Here is a 16,627-nt window from a genome sequence, read left to right as displayed (position 1 = left end):
GATTATTGCGCAACATCAACAACACGTGAACGCAAAACGACCCGGAAACACAAACTACACAAGTCATGGCAGCTACATTAGCGATTCGCCAGCCACATTAAGACTTCCGGCTTTCGTATTTTGCCTTCAAAATACAGGTCCTCGGTAAAAACCTGTGTGTGTGGGGGAAAAAATATAATATAACTAGTTATTATATAATATTTATGTATTATACAATATTGAGAAATGGTAAATTAAAGTAAAGTAAATGAATGTAGAAAACATAGCTAATATATGTATTTAAATAATTAAAAAAGAAATAATTATTTTGTTGGTATTATTCTTGTTAATTTGCTGGTGCTCATTAGTTTTAGAGGGGCACTGTGTCGTACATCCAGCAACACAATATTTTCCACACCCTTCTAAGCCCCCAATGCAATACACTGTAATACACTGTACATGGGATACATATTGGCTTATACCGCAAAAACTATTCTAGGTGCCGCAGTAAAAGCATTGTTGGGAATATTCAGCAGAGTCTGTAGAATCAATATATGCTGTCATATGATGGGGCACTGCATAATTGAAACTTTTGCTGGCCTTTTACTCCGCCATAAATTATGAATAAACACAGGGTTTAAAAATAAATAAATAATGACTTCTATAACTTTTATTTTGAAAAAATTCAAAAATTCCGTGACCCGAAAGTACTTCGTTAATTTGGCTGAAAAGACATATTTTCGCTGCCATCTGAACAGTGTTGTGTAACTGTACCAGACTCTACTTCCGATTGTAACAAGCAACGTTGCTAAGCTAACAGAGCGCTACTAGCTCGTTACAGTGTAGCCGGCGGTGGACAGCGACTTTGCGATACCACTGAGCTGATACATTGTATTTGCTAGTAGCTCTCTTGAATGGCTAAACGGTTACTGGAGAAATTTGTGAGTAGTAACAATACCACCACATTATGATCTCTATGATGCGGAGGCGTGGGTGTATGAATGAGATGTACCATGTAGCTAACAGTTAACTAGCTAGCTAATCAATTCAGAAATCTTAGGAACTATTCAGCATGGTGAAACTATCGTACTCTTGTTTTGTTTCAGATTTAAGACGTTGTCGTCAACCCCCGCCTTCCTCTTTGAGACTTGTTTGCTCCGTGAGCTTTTTCCCCACCTAGTTCACTTGTTTGTATCAGCCATCATGGCAATGAGACAGACTCCCCTTACTTGCTCTGGACACACCAGACCAGTAGTGGACTTGGCTTTTAGTGGAATAACCTCGTATGGGTACTTTCTCATAAGTGCTTGTAAAGGTGAGTTTTCCTTAGCAACCTTCACATAACAGTTACCGTTATGTTCTATCGCATACATTTGTGTGCTTGTCTTTGAACTAATGCTGACATTTATGTATGGTTATACTCCGTGTAATTAGATGGCAAACCTATGTTGCGCCAAGGGGACACTGGGGACTGGATTGGAACGTTCTCAGGTCACAAGGGAGCTGTGTGGGGAGCGACTCTGAACAAGGATGCCACAAAGGCAGCAACTGCAGCAGCAGATTTCACAGCGTGAGTATAACCACCCTTGACAGTAAAGTAAGCCAGTATGGGAGACAGGGGCAGGAGCCTTTCTCCTGTTTGTCTTGCCTGAGACAACTTGATGTTCAAGTACACCCCCTGGACAGGACGTTAGCAAAACAGCTATAAATGTATCACTAATTGAAGTTTGCAACAGAATAGATTGTTAAACTTGAATATAATTGAATAGATTCCATGTGCACATGAAGGACTGGAACCATTGACTTAAGAAGGAACCTTGTACTCCAGCTACTTGGCTAATAGTTTACCAGACCAGGAACAGGTCATTCTTTTTAAATACATTTTAACCTTTATTGCTGATATGTAGCATAACCAAAACATGCTCATCCTGCACCTTAAATGCTATGGCCTTTGAAAGCTGATTGCGTCTTCTCCAACTCCCCCAGGAAAGTGTGGGATGCAGTGTCTGGGGATGAGGTCCTTACCCTGGCACATAAGCATATTGTCAAGTCTGTGAACTTCACACAGGTAAGAGGACTCCTTGGCCCTTCTTCCCAAAGTGTGCACTTGCCCACTTCACCTTAAGGATTTAGAAAAAAAAGATTTGCATAAGAAATTGGTAGAGCAGGGCTCAGTTGGTAGAGCATGGCGCTGGCTAGCCCTGATATAGCCAAGAGAAAACTGCATATACTCTAGGCCATGCAACAATCTATCAATTGAGCCGCCAAGAAATCACAAAGTGCTCGCTGGAGCTAGTATTCTGCCATGACTTACCCTCTCTACTGCAGAGAATTGGATGGCTTGTCAAAGCTATGGTAGTTATGATATTGCACTTTTCTGACCCTAGGACAGTAATCACCTGTTGACGGCGGGAAACGATAAGGTGTTGCGCATTTATGACCTGAGCAAGCCAGATGCAGGTGAGCTTTTTCAGGAGTAGATGCTCTTCTGATTATCTTGACACTCAGAAAACGTAAAAATACATTATTGTGTGGAATCTATTTTCATGGTGTGTGTCTGTGTCTGTCTGTCTGTGTCGCCACCTGTCCATTTTGCAGAGGCTCAGGAGATTGCGGGCCACAGTGGTGCCATCAAGAAAGCTCTGTGGTGTAACAACGACAAACAGATCCTGTCCGCCGCAGACGACAAAACAGTACGGTGAGAATGTCAACTTCTTTTTTTATACACAAGGAAGAAATCCTAGAAAATGCCTGACATTTCTATAACAGTTTCTCTGCTCCAATTATGTATATAGTTACCCTCCTTCTGTTGGATCATGGTCTTAATGGGCTTATACAATGCTGGCTACTTGTACATAATTGATTTGTCAGTTCTGGGTTTTTCCTTCTATAATATGGTTTTGTAAGCCTGCACCCAAAGAGATTGCTTTTACACAGAGAACTTTCAGTCTACTGATATGGGAAATGATGCAGTGTATTGTTGTCTGTGATTGTGACATGGCGGTGCTGTGCTCAGGCTTTGGGACAGAACTAGTACAGAGGTGGTGAAGAGCCTGACCTTAGAGGCCTCGGTCAGCAGTATGGAGTACATGCCTGACGGAGAGATTGCGGTCATCACCTACGGCAAGACCATCGCTTTCTACAATGCCCTCAGGTATGGCACGTGACCAGCAGCTTTAGAATATCAGTACTGTTCGACCCACAACAATGATCGTTAGACATACAATTTAGAGCGGGACAAAAAGGTTAAAGGTTAACAGTTGGTCCTCTAGGTAAAGTATGGGCCGGTTTTGATGGATTATTCATTGAAAGTCTGGTCGAGTCTAGGACGTGGCTTAATCTGCGTCTGGGCGACCGCCCCTCTATGTATAGTGTGTATTGGACTGCCTACAACTACAATGCCTGGTTAAGCATATGACACTGTTCTAACTGTGTTTCTGCTTCTCTCCAGCCTTGAGCTGATCAAGACTGTCGATGCTCCCGCCTCCATTCACTCTGCCTCACTTCACCCAGATAAGGACTTCTTTGTTGCGGGCGGAGATGATTTTAAGCTCTACAAATATGACTACAGCACTAAGGAGGAGCTAGGCAAGTCCACCTACGTCAAACAGCTATAGCTGCTATCACTTGAATTGTTTTCCACGAGAAGTTTGTGTTAAGCAGTGGTTGTTCGCAATATATCTATTGTAAGGACGACAACATACGGTCCACTCGAAGGATCCCTAGATGCAATGCGAAATCTCAATGAGAATTTTCCCTTGTGCAGAATCCTACAAGGGCCACTTTGGGCCGATCCATTGTGTTCGCTTCAGCCCGGACGGTGAGCTCTACGCCAGCGGCTCAGAGGATGGAACACTCCGACTGTGGCAGACTGCTGTGGGGAAAACCTACGGCCTGTGGAAATGTGTTCTGCCAGGTGAGGGCCGAGACACAACCAATACCTTCCCCTTGAGATTTACCTCTGATGTGTTTTTTGGTGATGACCTTTTAGCAAAGTGGTATGTGCACATCCCAAAGAAAAACCTGACCCAGGTGCTGGATTCTAAATAACAATACAAAATCATGAAATACATTTTGCTGCATATTGCTGCTCCCAAAAAATAAATAATTTGTTGCGTAGATAACAACATTTTGACCGACTGGGTCCTCGTCAGGACAAAATGGTATAACCTTCTAATTTTTGAATTAAGTAGGTGGGCCTCAAGTAGGTTGATGGTGTTTTGGAGGAGAGACAGTTATTTTTATGGGGGTTTCAACAAATAAAGATTGTGTGGGATGAGATGGTGCTTTCCTCAACCTAGAGACAAGGTTACAATAAAATAAAAACTTAAAAAAATGGGAATGTGAGGGGCAATGTTTTAAGCTAGTCTTTTTGGACAAGCTATTAGAAATAAAAAAAAATTCTTTTAAAAAACTGCACTAGAATTCTCATATTTGAAACAAACAGTAATTGTAGTTTTTTTTTTTTTTTTTCTTCATTCACAGAGGAGTTGATTTCAGACAACTCGGATGCCTCCTATCCTGCTGCACCTGAAATCAAGGCCTGAGGTGAAAGACACAACATCTAACTGTCTCAAATCTGGAGAGGACTGAATGGGTCAACCGACCATGTTGGGCAGGGTGGATACCACTTTCCCTAAACAGGGACCTCCACGGTTACTTGACTCCATACTGTATGTGCGTTGGCCAACTGCTATGACTAGTTACAACAATATCTAGCCATAGGAGTTGGCTAAAACACCAGCAGTATGGAGCCAGGCAACGTACATGGTGCAGAGCTTCCCTGGGGTTCCTGACACATACAAGTGCTAGCTAGCTCAGCGAGTGCTCATCCTATGGCTGCTTTTCTCCATTTCGATGATGTGACCATGCAGTCTGTTCTAGTTTCATTTCCTCTCAATAATGGGAACCATTTGGGGCTGTGCTTGCTAAGTGTCAGATTTTAGTTTTATTGATGACATTGTGGGAAGGAAATGTTTACATTGAGAAAAGCTAAATGTTAGTTCTTTGCCTCTGTTTTTTAAAAGTCCTATTTCGTTGCACCTGTATTTCATTGTTAAATTAAAGAATGTTTACATGCGCTCTCTCTGATTGGCTACTCATGGTGCTATATGACTGGATACTTAATGGCGAAAAGCCATTGGTCTGGAAAAACCTTTCATGGCATCATTTGTTACTGGCTAGATCAATCATAGGGTGACAAACAGGTGTAGGACTAATATGTTTATTTTTTTTTATTTAAAAGGTAACTTTCAATGGGTCATAATGGCTTAATATTCCCCAAGCAGGACTATTTTATGAACATATACCTAGGCTTAACATGTATAACATACCTGCCCTGTAAGTAATGGAAATTACTTAAAAATGACTATAAAATTCTAAATCAAAAGATGCCATATTCAACAACCTATGATTCATTGATCTCGCATGGGGCCAGTAACAAGGATGCCTTGCAAAGTCAGACTCATATTGTCTGATCTATTATTCTTCATAACCACTTAAAAAGACAGGATACTGTGTGTGGTCCTTTCAAACCGGTAATAATGGAGGAGTCATCGGGAAGTGAGAATGACTTACATTAAACGGGTCATTTAACTGAATGTATTTACACAAAACGTCACTCAGCAACAACAAAAGGAAAGAAGGATGAGACAGATGGCGATGCAAGCACACTTCATAGAGGGGAGCTTGGCATCCATTTGCATTTTTTTGCCCGGTTCACACCAAGATAACGTCATCATAATTGTGTCTTCCAATGCAGCAACGAAGAAATGATTCACTCTTTCAGAGCCAAAGCAAATATAAACTTCAGCAATACGATGTTGAAGAGAAAAAGCACAGTCTCAAACTCACACCCTCACCTACAACCCCCAGGCAGCTGTTGACCTCCCCCTGGACAAGACTGAAAATGTATGGATAGATAAAGCATTACAACATGGAGTTTCCACCATACTGCTTTCTCCTATCCATATCAGATGAACAAAGTGGAGTCAATAGTGGCCACTGGAGAGGGAAGGGATGGGTTTAAGATTGGGCCATAATGGGGCTATGACATCACAAATCACCAGCACCTGCAGCTCAGTACAGCAATGAATGACCTGTATGTAATGGTCTCTAATCTCCATCTTTTTTCCATAACTGTGCACTTGTGAAATGCCCTACATGGATAATAACATTGAAATAAGGTTAGTTACCAATAAGACTGTGGCCACAGATCGGTATAAGAGGTCTCCAATAGGCTTTTGTTCCAGCCCAGCACTGTCACACCTGATCAAACTAATTGAGATCACACCTGAGTCAGGTGTGATCTCGGCTGGGGGGGGAAAAAAAGAAGCCTATAGCTCCTCAGAAGCACAGTTTGAAATACCTGGTATAAATCACCAATGTTGCCCTGTGACACCAATGTGAGCCCACCGTGCATCGAACATTTCATTGTCAGCCCTTGTTTATCACCAGTAAGGCACTTAAGAGTTCATCCATTTTAAGACCATTGGCAAGTTGAAAAAAATACAAAAATGAGGCATAGTCTTCTACTCCTCTCTGCTTGTCAAAGGAAGAGATGGAGGCGTCATACCAGGATAGAAAACAAGGCACCTTCGGCCTTCAGAGTCCCACCTCTGATGCGTTTTCTCCGTTATGGAGACCTAAAGCTCTGTGGAAGACATTTGATTGGACTTGACGAGGGACTACGATTGTATCCAGGGGCAACAACGACAAAAAAAGAAAAGAGGCAAGCCGGTCAGTAATTGGCCCGCAGTCTCTTGTTCTCCTCCTTCAGCTTCTCTATCTCCTCCACCAGCGAGTCGTTGACCGAGTACTTCTCGATCAAACCGTGAATCTCGTTCTGTAACACAAGGGACCGGGGGGAGGCTGGTTAGGGAAACAGACCTGGACCAGTATGCGTCATACTTCTAGGAAATGCTTCTAAGAATAACGGAAAAAGCTATATTTTGTAGTAAGAAGGTTCTTCGCCGACAACGGACAGCAAAAGTCAGTTATCACCGTATAATAATAGGAACAATCACAGAAGCCCAGAAGAACCACACATTGTAAGAAGCAAACATTGACAAGTCTATCATAAAATGTTACGATGTTGCATCAAGCTGAATTTCAAATACATTTTCACAATCGTTAAAAACCAACTATGCACTCAGTTGCCAACACTTCAATACTATAGTGCAACATACCGGTGACTGATTCTAATATAGTTACTTTCAACTGTGAGCTTTTCATATAAGTAAGTAAGGAAGTGAAAAGATGATTTATAGTAAAACAGGGCTTAGGAATAGAAAGACCTGTCACGACGTACCAGCTGGATGTAGAACTGCTTGACCATCTCCACCTGCAGGTTCACTATGTCTCTGTGGCAGGCGTCCCTTGAGAGGAAATGGCGTCATCATTAGTGATGTGACATCAATGTAACAGGATTCTTCATAAAATAAAACACTGATATGATTGTATGACCTAATAAAACAACACAGCATCAGACACAGTGACCACGGTCATGAGCGCCCCCCCCCCTTACTAAGCGAGAGCTCCACTGACCTGAAGTCCTCCAGCGTCTCGTGGATCATGTTGCGGATGAACTGGATCTGCAGGGAGGTGAGTGGAGCTCCGGCCCCCTCAGCCCCGACGGTCTCCACGATCCGCTCCGACAGAGAGGACGCCACCGCCGAAGACCTTGCAGGACCTGCTACCAACCCACTCAAGTTTATTTACTGTACAGCTACATACATCATATCAATTAACTTAACACCAGTTGCTCTCTCATAAACAGTACCCATAGACACACAGTATATTCACTACCTACTGTACAGCTCTTAACCATGAGCATGAATAAACACAAATTACTGTACTTTCATTATCTCCCCCTCCACCACATGCAAGGCTTGACATGAACTCTTTTTGGTCACTTGTTCTACAGAAGGTTTTTACTTTTCTGAAAGCTTAAGTAGTCTGTGAACACCAGCTGAAAATTGTGACTCCCCAAATGTATGTTTTTCATACTGTGTTGTAGTGCTTTGGGTGCAAGAAAGCAATTAATCAAATACAATTAACTATTAGGAAAGTTAGGGTTAGTGTGATTTTATAAATTCTTCGTTTGGGCAAGTTGACGCTACTATTTTACTTGTCCAGGACAAGCGGACAAGTGTTAATGTCTAGCCTTGACAAGTACTGTCTCTTACCAACTGGTGCAGAAGAGGGCAGAGTTCCATTGTGGGGCGTTTCATAGCTCAGCTGGGCTTGTACATCATTGGCCCTCCTCAGGCTAATCTCAGGAGTGAAGGGGGCTGCTGGTTGGCTGTGCGGGGTCTGTGATGAGGTGGGCGTGATCGGGCCTTCTGCTTCCAGACAGGAACCACTGCTCTCATACTGTCAATCAATCAAACAGGACAGGTCATAATTCAGGGGATGAGTTCTGCACAACCCAAATATACAAGCAGTCACTATCTCTTCTTAAAATGTACATACAGTACTTTATAATGTATTTAATGCATGGTAAGACATGTTGTAAGAAAAGTTATTGTTTTATTATGGCATATCATCATACGCTATACAAACAAAATTATCATTATTAGCAGCCAAATGTGGGTGGGTTGTTGATGTTCAAAATGTAAGTGCTGACAGGCTGAAGAATCAATGAAATATAAAAAAAACAACAACAACAGGTTACCGAGTTTGGGGGAGGAGTTGACCTAAATCTAGGTTTGAGCCACTGGTTTTGAGGCAGAATAGTTGTTTTCCACCCTAAGTGGAACACACGTGGAAAGAGACTAGACCAGAGCACTGACCCTCTTCGTGTTGCACGTGTCTGTCTGGGCTGGCTGCGGGGGCACGGCGTCCTCTTCTTTGATTGGTGGCGTCTGGAAGACGGACAGGGGACTGTAGCAGCGCGGGATGCCAAGGGGCGTCTTGCGGTGTGGCGGCCCGCCGGAGTAAGAAGAGTGGAAGTCCACATCTGGAACACCAACAGGAAAGAGCAGGGCTGATTAAAAAAAAAATAATAATAATCCTCATGATTTGTTACTTTGTCTGGTTTCCTTTACTTCGCAGTCACTGAATATTAGTTTATTTTGTCCAATTCTTCACAATTAGTGGCCATTGGCCGATAATGAGAGGAGATAAGAAAGGGGAGTCATTTAAAAGCATTTGGACAAAGCAAAACATGACAAACGGGCTTCAAGGGCCTTCAGTCTGGAGTGGACACTGCTTTGAAACATCACTATTTTTGACTTGCTGGATACACACCATTTCCATTCTTCCCACTTGACGTATCTGCGCTCATGCCATGGACTTTGTAATATAGAAACAGAGTTAACAGTCAGTGTTTGTAAAGCCAAACATAAATGTTTACAAGGGTGAAGCAGACCAACTTGAACTATGAATGTGGAGGGGGGCACACTTGATAAGATGAAATTATTTGGTATAACCAAAGGATTTCAACGTGAGGGACAGTGAGATGTCCAGAAAGGGCTCTTAGTCATGTGAAAAGTCCAGCTGTAAATGTAAGTGTGCACAATTAGTTAATTCTGTTTTGAGTCATCAACGTTTATTTGCCGCACCTGATGCTAATTGGTAATCAAAGAATAAGCAGAACACTGGAGGAATAGTTTTCCACGTACCTTGGCTATGGGTCAATTCACGAAGCCATATTTTTGGATATGTAGTTCCGTTACTATTAAAACTAAATATGTCTATCAAGTATCACTATATAGCCCCATTCATTCTGTATAAAACCCATTACGAGCACACCAATCCAACTCCTGTCATACTGGCACGCTGCATTACTTTGATGGGCTTATCAGCGTCTCCATCAGCGTGGGATGTTAAATAAGCAATTCAGGTGTGACTGTAGCATGAGTTGACTCTGTATCAGCCACTTTGGAACTGAAATATTTGTCCTTCTAACTTCAGGTTAGCTGAAGCTGGATATCTTTAATTTGATACACAACCACAAAGCTGTGTGCAAGCCTACAACGACAGAATCATTTCACAAACACCTTTGACAAATGTTGGCGGATTCATAGGGACACGAGGACTGTACTTGCTAAGGCTGTAATGTGTTACAGTGTTATATTTCAGAACAAAAAAGAGACTTTACAATCTGACTTCTATGCTTAGATGGACCAATTCCAACGTTACCAAAACAACGTTATTCTTATGGCGCTTTGGAATGTGGCCAAATTGGGAATCATGAAATCCTTCTGCCAAGTTAACGGGGAAATCCAATGGGCTGAAGCAAAAGTAGCACCAGCACCTTCTCCAGTGTAACTTCTTGGTGAAAATGAATTGCATCAAAAGGCAGTGATTGACAGAAAAAGGACAGATTGGAATCTCACCCTCTCTGACAGGAGAGAAAATGTCCAGACTGTTGCGTCCCACTTTCCTGAACTTCTCTGTGCTGAGCTGCCCCTCTCCTTCCCTGGAGAACACATCCAGACTGGTGCCTGCAGGAAATGGAAACGAATGAGATCCCCATCATTAATCACTGGGCATCGTGTATATACAGGGTAAACCAAAATGAATGTGAACCATATTTACAGAATTCTAGCCCCCCAGGCAGGCGCTGGCAAATGAACACATACCATTCCCTTTGATTCCACCTACGGCATCTCCGCACATCCCATGCGCTTTGTAATCTAGAAAAGAGAAATCCAGCCGTCACAATTTGAGAAGAAAATTTGAGTAGAGTATAGAAAGAAAGAAAAAAAGAGGCTGAGGACTGAATCCCCACGATTACACAAAACAGGAGATTTCCATTCAAATTTGAGTTAAGCAAGTTTGGTCAGGGAGCTCACCCTCTCGTACGGGGGAGAAGATGTCCATGCTGTTGCGGCCTATGTTGCTGAATTTGTCCAGGCTGGGAAAGCAGTCGGCACCCTGCTGGCCCTCCGCTTCTCTGGAGAACACCTCCACACTGGAGCCTACACAGACACAGACACAGACACACACGAAGATAACTTGTTACCAAGAGTATTCAAACTTTGGCCAGAATCTTTCAAACTTGCCCAGTCCCAAAGATAGTCTGACCTGTGCCCTGGGCCTGGCCATCCCCTCTGTCTCCAGTGTGGGGGATGGCAGAGGGGGCTGCAGAGGTGGGAGTGGTGGCGGTGGTGGAACTGCCCAGCTTGGCTGAGATCCTCTTGCTAGAGTGGGTGGTGGATGACTTGCTGGATGCTACTTTACTTGACTAGGCGAAACAAACAAGGGACACGGTTAGGTTGAATTAAGCCATTGCTCTCAAAGACATGTAAAGTTAAGCTCCTTTGGAGAAGAGATACCATCCCTAAAACTCAAAACTGCCTCAATACAGCACATTTTACAACTGGTTCTTTATTAAAGTCAGTAGCACACTTCCATGCAATGCAGGCAGTGCATGCTGTCAAAAGAATTAAGCAGAGATTTCTTTCTTGCTTTGGAAGTAGTCAATTATGAAATTAATACTCAAATTAAAGCAGAATTTGGGCCCAAGAGGTTAAGAGAGGGATGCTCACTACATAAGGATGGTGCATCAATCTGGGTAGATGCTTACTGTACAGATGAGAGGGAACACCATTTCCTAACAAGTGGAGTGAAACACTGTCAGCTCACTGTTAAGATAATCAAAAAGCTAAGAAGGAAATGTCCTAAGAAAACGACCACCTATGATGTCAATACAATTCTTTGCTGTTTCGGTTTTATTTCTATTAAAACTTGAAGCACAGACACAATGTCTCTTCAAATGTAGGTATTCTAGCCTACACTTGTGGGGGGGGGGGTGTTTGGATTACCTTGAGGTGTCTGCTGTGGGAGCTCTGGAAGCGCAGGCAAGTGACGGAGGTCTTGTGTGCGGTGACGGTCTTGGTGGGCGTGCTGAGGTTGCGCAGGTCGTACATGTACAGTCGACCCTGAGTGGAGCCCACCACAAGCCCCGCCCCGTCCGGGGTGAAGTCGATGGCCGTCAGAGGGGACTCCACGCGCATACTTCGGAGAACACTGGGGGAGAGAACGCACACATACAGATACACACACACAAAGACATAGGAGTAGGAGTCATGCAACTGTCAACTCCAAGGTAGGGCACAGGATCCATCTCTGAACAGCCCTCCCACAATGAACCACCGACACCCAGGGTTGGAATGTAACGGGGGGGGGGGGGGGGGGGGGGGGGCTTGAGGCAAAAATGGCCACTAGAGTTCCTAAAAATGCCCCCGAAATTGCCATGACAAGGACAAATAAAATTAGCTCCTGCTGGTCCAAATAAGGAATGTTGCTAGCTAGGGTAGGCTACTTGTTACTAGCCTACACTTGTCCATACTAATGCTCCTATACTGCGGTCTTACATCTTGCTGGAGGTGTCGTAGCAGATGATCTTCTTGTCCAGGCCCACGGTGACGAAGAGCAGGTCATTGGCGGGGGAGAAGGCCAGGCCAGAGGCGGGCGCCTTGTGGGCCCCGTCAAACACGTGCAGCTCCTTCTGGGTGTTGGTGTCCCACAGAACCACCGTACCGCTGTCCGACACACTGCCCAGCAGAGAGCGCTTCACCACCGAGTACTTCAGGTCATGGATGGGCTGAGGAGAGAGGACGTTCTTACAGTGCTGTCTTATGTATTTGTTTGCCGATATTGTCAATTCCATGGAATTTCGAATTTCTCCGACCAGACAACAACTTATCTTTTGCCAAATTGAAACAACAACTCATAAGCTACTCTTCACATAATTCACCAGGCGCAAATGTTTGTAAACACACTACAATACACTTTAAGCATATCCATCAGGCTCAACGCTGCCTCCTGGTGGTCGTCATGCCGGCGGCCAAATTCTACACGGTATAAGCAAGGTGGCAGAAGCTCCGCCAAGCCTATCAGAAGGTAAGGCGAAGCGGCCACAATATTGCTTAAACCATCATTTCAGATCTACACAGGTGTGTCAGGTGAAGGGGTCAGGGGTTATTTCTGGACAGGGCCATTCAGGTTTAGGTTATCCCTCACCTGGTTCGTGCCGTGGCCAAAGGCCTTGCTGGACAGGTTGGTGGTGACACTGTGGAGGATGATGTCCCCACTGTTGGAGCCCGAGGCGATGTAGCTGTCGCTACCGTTGAAGGATACACACGTCACCTCCTCCTTATGGTCCTGGACAAGGGGAGGGGAAAAGGAGGGACATTGGCTACAGGGTACTGAGTAGAACACTTCTCGGAATAGACGTTGTTTAATTTAGAAACACCTCTGTGTAGGTAACAGGGAAAACCATTTTATTACCAAAAAAAAAATATTTCAAAACGTACGGATATCTAGATTCTAGAGACCCAATCGTTGCCCCCAAATCAAGTGAAGAAGAAAACAGCACCCGGAAGCAGTGTATCATTCTTGAGCCACCTGGGCGAAAGTGCGTATTATCATTACGCCCTCTGGGTTGAGTTGTGGTAAAGCCAGGGGGGGGCGTTACCTTGAGGGTGCGATGAAGCCTCTTTGTCTTCAGGTCCCAGATGTGGACTGCGTTATCAAGGCCTCCGCTCACCAGGTACTGAGACGACGAGCTCAGACTCACACGGGTCTGCTTTTTCTGAGAACAGAAAACCATGTGACACGTTTACAGCATTAGAATGGGGCGTGAGTGAGAACAGAATGTAAGCGCATGCAGCTCTCTGATCTCCAGTGTCCCTGTCAGGACTTGTATACTCACGCCCTCTGCAAGCTCCACTACTGGGACAGGAGAGGACTTCAGGCTGGACACCACCAGCTTATCTCCTATGCTGCTGGCACTGACGAGGTATTGGTCTGAGGCGTTCAGTCAAGGCAACTGAACGGAAACATGGACCTTCTTTGCATGGACTATGGAATAGCACAATTAATTAATCAATCAATGCTTAAAAAGGGAACAAGACACATAGCCAACTACTCTGTCAGACAGATTTCAATAACTGGAGAACCAGTTAAGCAAGGCAAACAACTAGTGTGCTAGTTTTGATTCTTCATTACAGTAAAAATCTGTGTGAGGATGGAAAGTGAGATTAACCTGGGTAGCCCCCACTCTTCCCGTTGGTAAAGCAATGTCATCTCATTAGAGAAACCTCTAAAACTAAAACAAAGTATTCTATCTAGCTACACAATACAATCCAGGGCTAACATGTTTATTCTCTGCAAACACTGTAACATTACTGTCTCTCTTTGTGTTAAAGCAGCCATACATTTTACAACTGGGAAGCAACAAGTGGTGCCTACATGCCTGTATTGAGCAGCCCTTCTGTGGAGAGATTGTGTATCAAAAGTCTATATAATTTCCTTTCCTCAACTCTTTTCCAGACCATGGGTCCAATAAAAAGGAATATCACCTATCCAATTCTGTCCCCCATCAGAACTCAGGATGGCAAGGGGGGGGGGGGGGGGGGGCAAGGAAAGGAATCTTGTGTTTTGCGCCATGTCCAGGTGGTGAATATGCACTCTTGGAAGGATACTGTTGCTGCTCCAGCACACTTGGGACACGGGGTGGGTGGCGCTGTGAGGGTTGAGCTGCTCCAACACAGTCATGGAGGCTGAGTCCCAGATCTTCACACAGTCACCTGACGACACCAGACGAGTCACCTCCTCCATGGCAACGGCTGCAGAGACACAGGCACAGCTGTCAGTGAGCGCTGGTACTACCCCCCCCCCCCCCCCCGCCCTCCCCCTCCACGCACGCACGCACGCACGCACCCTCCTGCTATGTCGGAGAGGCAGAGCAAGAATGAGATGCTTTCACTAGGAAAAGCTCAGCAGTCAAAAGAATCCTCTTGGGCTTGCTGTGTGGGTGTCTGTCGTAAGTCTGATATGACAAAGAGCCTAAGTGTTCTCTGCTTCCATTCTCACATGACACAAACTGCTGTATCGATATTTCAGCTGTGTGCTTCACAAGGGACCATTATTGAGAAATGTGATAAAAACAATAACCACTGACTCAAATGAACTTCAAAGCAAAGAAAAATATGGACTTGGAGTAGTCAGGTGGCAACGTTCCTGGAAGCAGCTAGTCACAAGCAGGCTAAGCTACAAGTTGGACAGCTAACAACACTATTAATTGAAGATAGCCAGCTACTTATGTAACATAACTACGCTGGCCAGCCAGCGAACGTTCTGATTCTTTGCATTTCTGAGAAGCGTGAGCTGTGTAGCTAGACAATTTGCACACATTGTAGCTCTTTTCGCTTGCTAGTAATTTTCAAAATTAGGCCGTAGCTAGCGAGTTAACTTTAGCTGAGGTTAGCATAACAAGAAGTATAATCAGTGTGGCTGGCCAATACCAATCTATCAATGCCAATGCCATTGAAATATAACTTCATTACATACATACCAACACGAGGATAAATTATATTGCCTGTTATCAATAATCGCGGCTGATCAGGGAACTTGTCCAAAGAGGAGCCAAAAGTTTGCTTTGACAGGAGTTTGGGCGCCTGTAGCTCCAGCAACCGTCACTACGGCATCCCGTAAGGTACAATAGAGAAAGATCAGCAAGCGTACACACGCGCTCGCTGTCTCTGGAGGCTTTTCTCCTCGCGTCCTCTCTTCCGTCCTCCACTCGCTTCGTCCTAAAAAAGCACTGGAGGAGATGAAAGGGGGTGTATGAGGGGAGGATTGTGCCAAATATAGGGAAGAACCTAGATCTTCTCCTCCAATGCGTTTTCAGTAGGACGAGAGTGGAGGACCGATGAGAGAATGTGAGTCCTGTTCCTAACAATTGAGAAAAGGCTTATGTGGTCAAATGTGGTACAAGGATGTATACATACATTTCAGAACGGGTGCCCCAATTATTATTTTTTACATAAACCCCAGATCAATGCCAGCACAGCACATACAGTAAGTTAAAGGTGATGTCACACCTGGGCAGCAATGCTGAAGGTTTAGACCGTGTTTGAGACGATACATTTTGAATAGTTGCCGACCAGCACTGATCAGCGCCTTTCAATACCTGTTGCCTGATGGAGATAACATTTGTCCGACTTGCTAAAACATCTCGGTATTTACAAGTCGCGAGGTCAAGGCTCACGCAGTTACTTCTCACAGGCTGCATGAAGCAGCAAGCACTTTCATTGTGGGAGGAACTTTTCATGACCAATCATGAATGTTTTCTTGACATGTGTAACTGATTCAGGAAAAGCCCTATGCCGCGATGTCTAAACTGTGGTAGGATATTAATCATTATAGCATTAAGAGAGATCTATGTTCAGTTGATGGTTGTGTTATGGTGATTATTAAAATACTATATATAAAAACATACATATATTCTAATGAGGATTTCATAGCCATCATGTTGTCACCTCCATGTTTTCAAGCCGCTCAGTCTGTATTGCACTTCATTGTCCAACTTGAGACACACTGCCCCCGCATGTTCTCGCCTAGAGCTCGCTTGAATTCTAGTCAGGTTCAATTTCGAAGTCAAACAAGCCAACGCTGCCAAGTCCACCAGTTCCCTGGTGATTCTGCAATTTACTTGATCGTGTTAATTAGCACACTTCTCGCTCTCTCTGTTCTGCGCTTTCACTTGCCCCGCGGATTTGTGAAGACATTAAACGCATGGACGCGCGAGACATACTGTAGGGAGAGTCATGCGAGGTCAGCGTGTGCAAATAGCAGCACTGGGAGTGGGAAGACGGAGAGAGACGCTCAAGGGTCACAACAAATAAGACGGATG

General features: G+C 44.3%; 2 protein-coding genes across 4 annotated transcripts; one reads left to right on the top strand and one right to left on the bottom strand.

The window, feature by feature from the left end:
• The first annotated feature begins 769 nt into the window (after positions 1–769).
• Positions 770–5,065, top strand: LOC310802109 (serine-threonine kinase receptor-associated protein-like). Its single transcript, XM_083666390.1, has 10 exons — positions 770–920; positions 1,086–1,294; positions 1,414–1,549; positions 1,966–2,047; positions 2,367–2,439; positions 2,578–2,677; positions 2,996–3,133; positions 3,431–3,567; positions 3,746–3,895; positions 4,465–5,065. The coding sequence occupies exons 2-10, from the start codon at positions 1,183–1,185 to the stop codon at positions 4,524–4,526; spliced, it is 990 nt and encodes a 329-aa protein (XP_083522516.1). The 5' UTR covers positions 770–920; positions 1,086–1,182; the 3' UTR covers positions 4,527–5,065.
• A 501-nt stretch (positions 5,066–5,566) lies between these two features.
• On the bottom strand, positions 5,567–15,403 carry nedd1 (NEDD1 gamma-tubulin ring complex targeting factor). Of its 3 annotated transcripts, none has more exons than XM_083666388.1 (17): positions 15,287–15,403; positions 14,415–14,558; positions 13,643–13,737; positions 13,406–13,522; positions 12,952–13,092; positions 12,303–12,532; positions 11,751–11,955; positions 11,011–11,170; positions 10,779–10,904; positions 10,566–10,619; positions 10,320–10,427; positions 9,229–9,273; positions 8,772–8,938; positions 8,166–8,352; positions 7,525–7,672; positions 7,289–7,355; positions 5,567–6,823 (listed from the first exon to the last, which is right to left on the bottom strand). In XM_083666388.1, the coding sequence occupies exons 2-17, from the start codon at positions 14,548–14,550 to the stop codon at positions 6,719–6,721; spliced, it is 2,091 nt and encodes a 696-aa protein (XP_083522514.1). In that variant the 5' UTR covers positions 14,551–14,558; positions 15,287–15,403; the 3' UTR covers positions 5,567–6,718. The 3 variants fall into 3 exon arrangements, with proteins under 3 accessions (XP_083522514.1, XP_083522512.1, XP_083522513.1); XM_083666386.1 differs by having other exon boundaries at positions 7,525–7,669; positions 15,287–15,381; XM_083666387.1 differs by lacking the exon at positions 9,229–9,273 and having other exon boundaries at positions 15,287–15,381.
• Positions 15,404–16,627: the final 1,224 nt, after the last annotated feature.

The sequence above is a fragment of the Argentina silus genome (assembly GCF_951799395.1).
Source record: "Argentina silus genome assembly, chromosome: 3".
Lineage (NCBI taxonomy): Eukaryota > Metazoa > Chordata > Actinopteri > Argentiniformes > Argentinidae > Argentina > Argentina silus.
The sequence above is the reverse complement of the archived record's forward strand: the minus strand, read 5'-3'. Positions and strand labels throughout refer to the sequence as shown.

Coding starts and splice junctions, on each gene's coding strand:
- nedd1 (XM_083666388.1), bottom strand. CDS start 14,550: ATGGAGGAGGTGACTCGTCTGGTGTCGTCAGGTGACTGTGTGAAGATC. Junction 10,428..10,565: donor AGGTGGAATCAAAGGGAATG/GTATGTGTTCAT, acceptor CATTTCCTGCAG/GCACCAGTCTGGATGTGTTC. Junction 7,673..8,165: donor GCCCTCTTCTGCACCAGTTG/GTAAGAGACAGT, acceptor GTGGGTTGGTAG/CAGGTCCTGCAAGGTCTTCG.
- LOC310802109 (XM_083666390.1), top strand. CDS start 1,183: ATGGCAATGAGACAGACTCCCCTTACTTGCTCTGGACACACCAGACCA. Junction 1,550..1,965: donor GCAGCAGCAGATTTCACAGC/GTGAGTATAACC, acceptor CAACTCCCCCAG/GAAAGTGTGGGATGCAGTGT. Junction 3,134..3,430: donor GCTTTCTACAATGCCCTCAG/GTATGGCACGTG, acceptor GCTTCTCTCCAG/CCTTGAGCTGATCAAGACTG.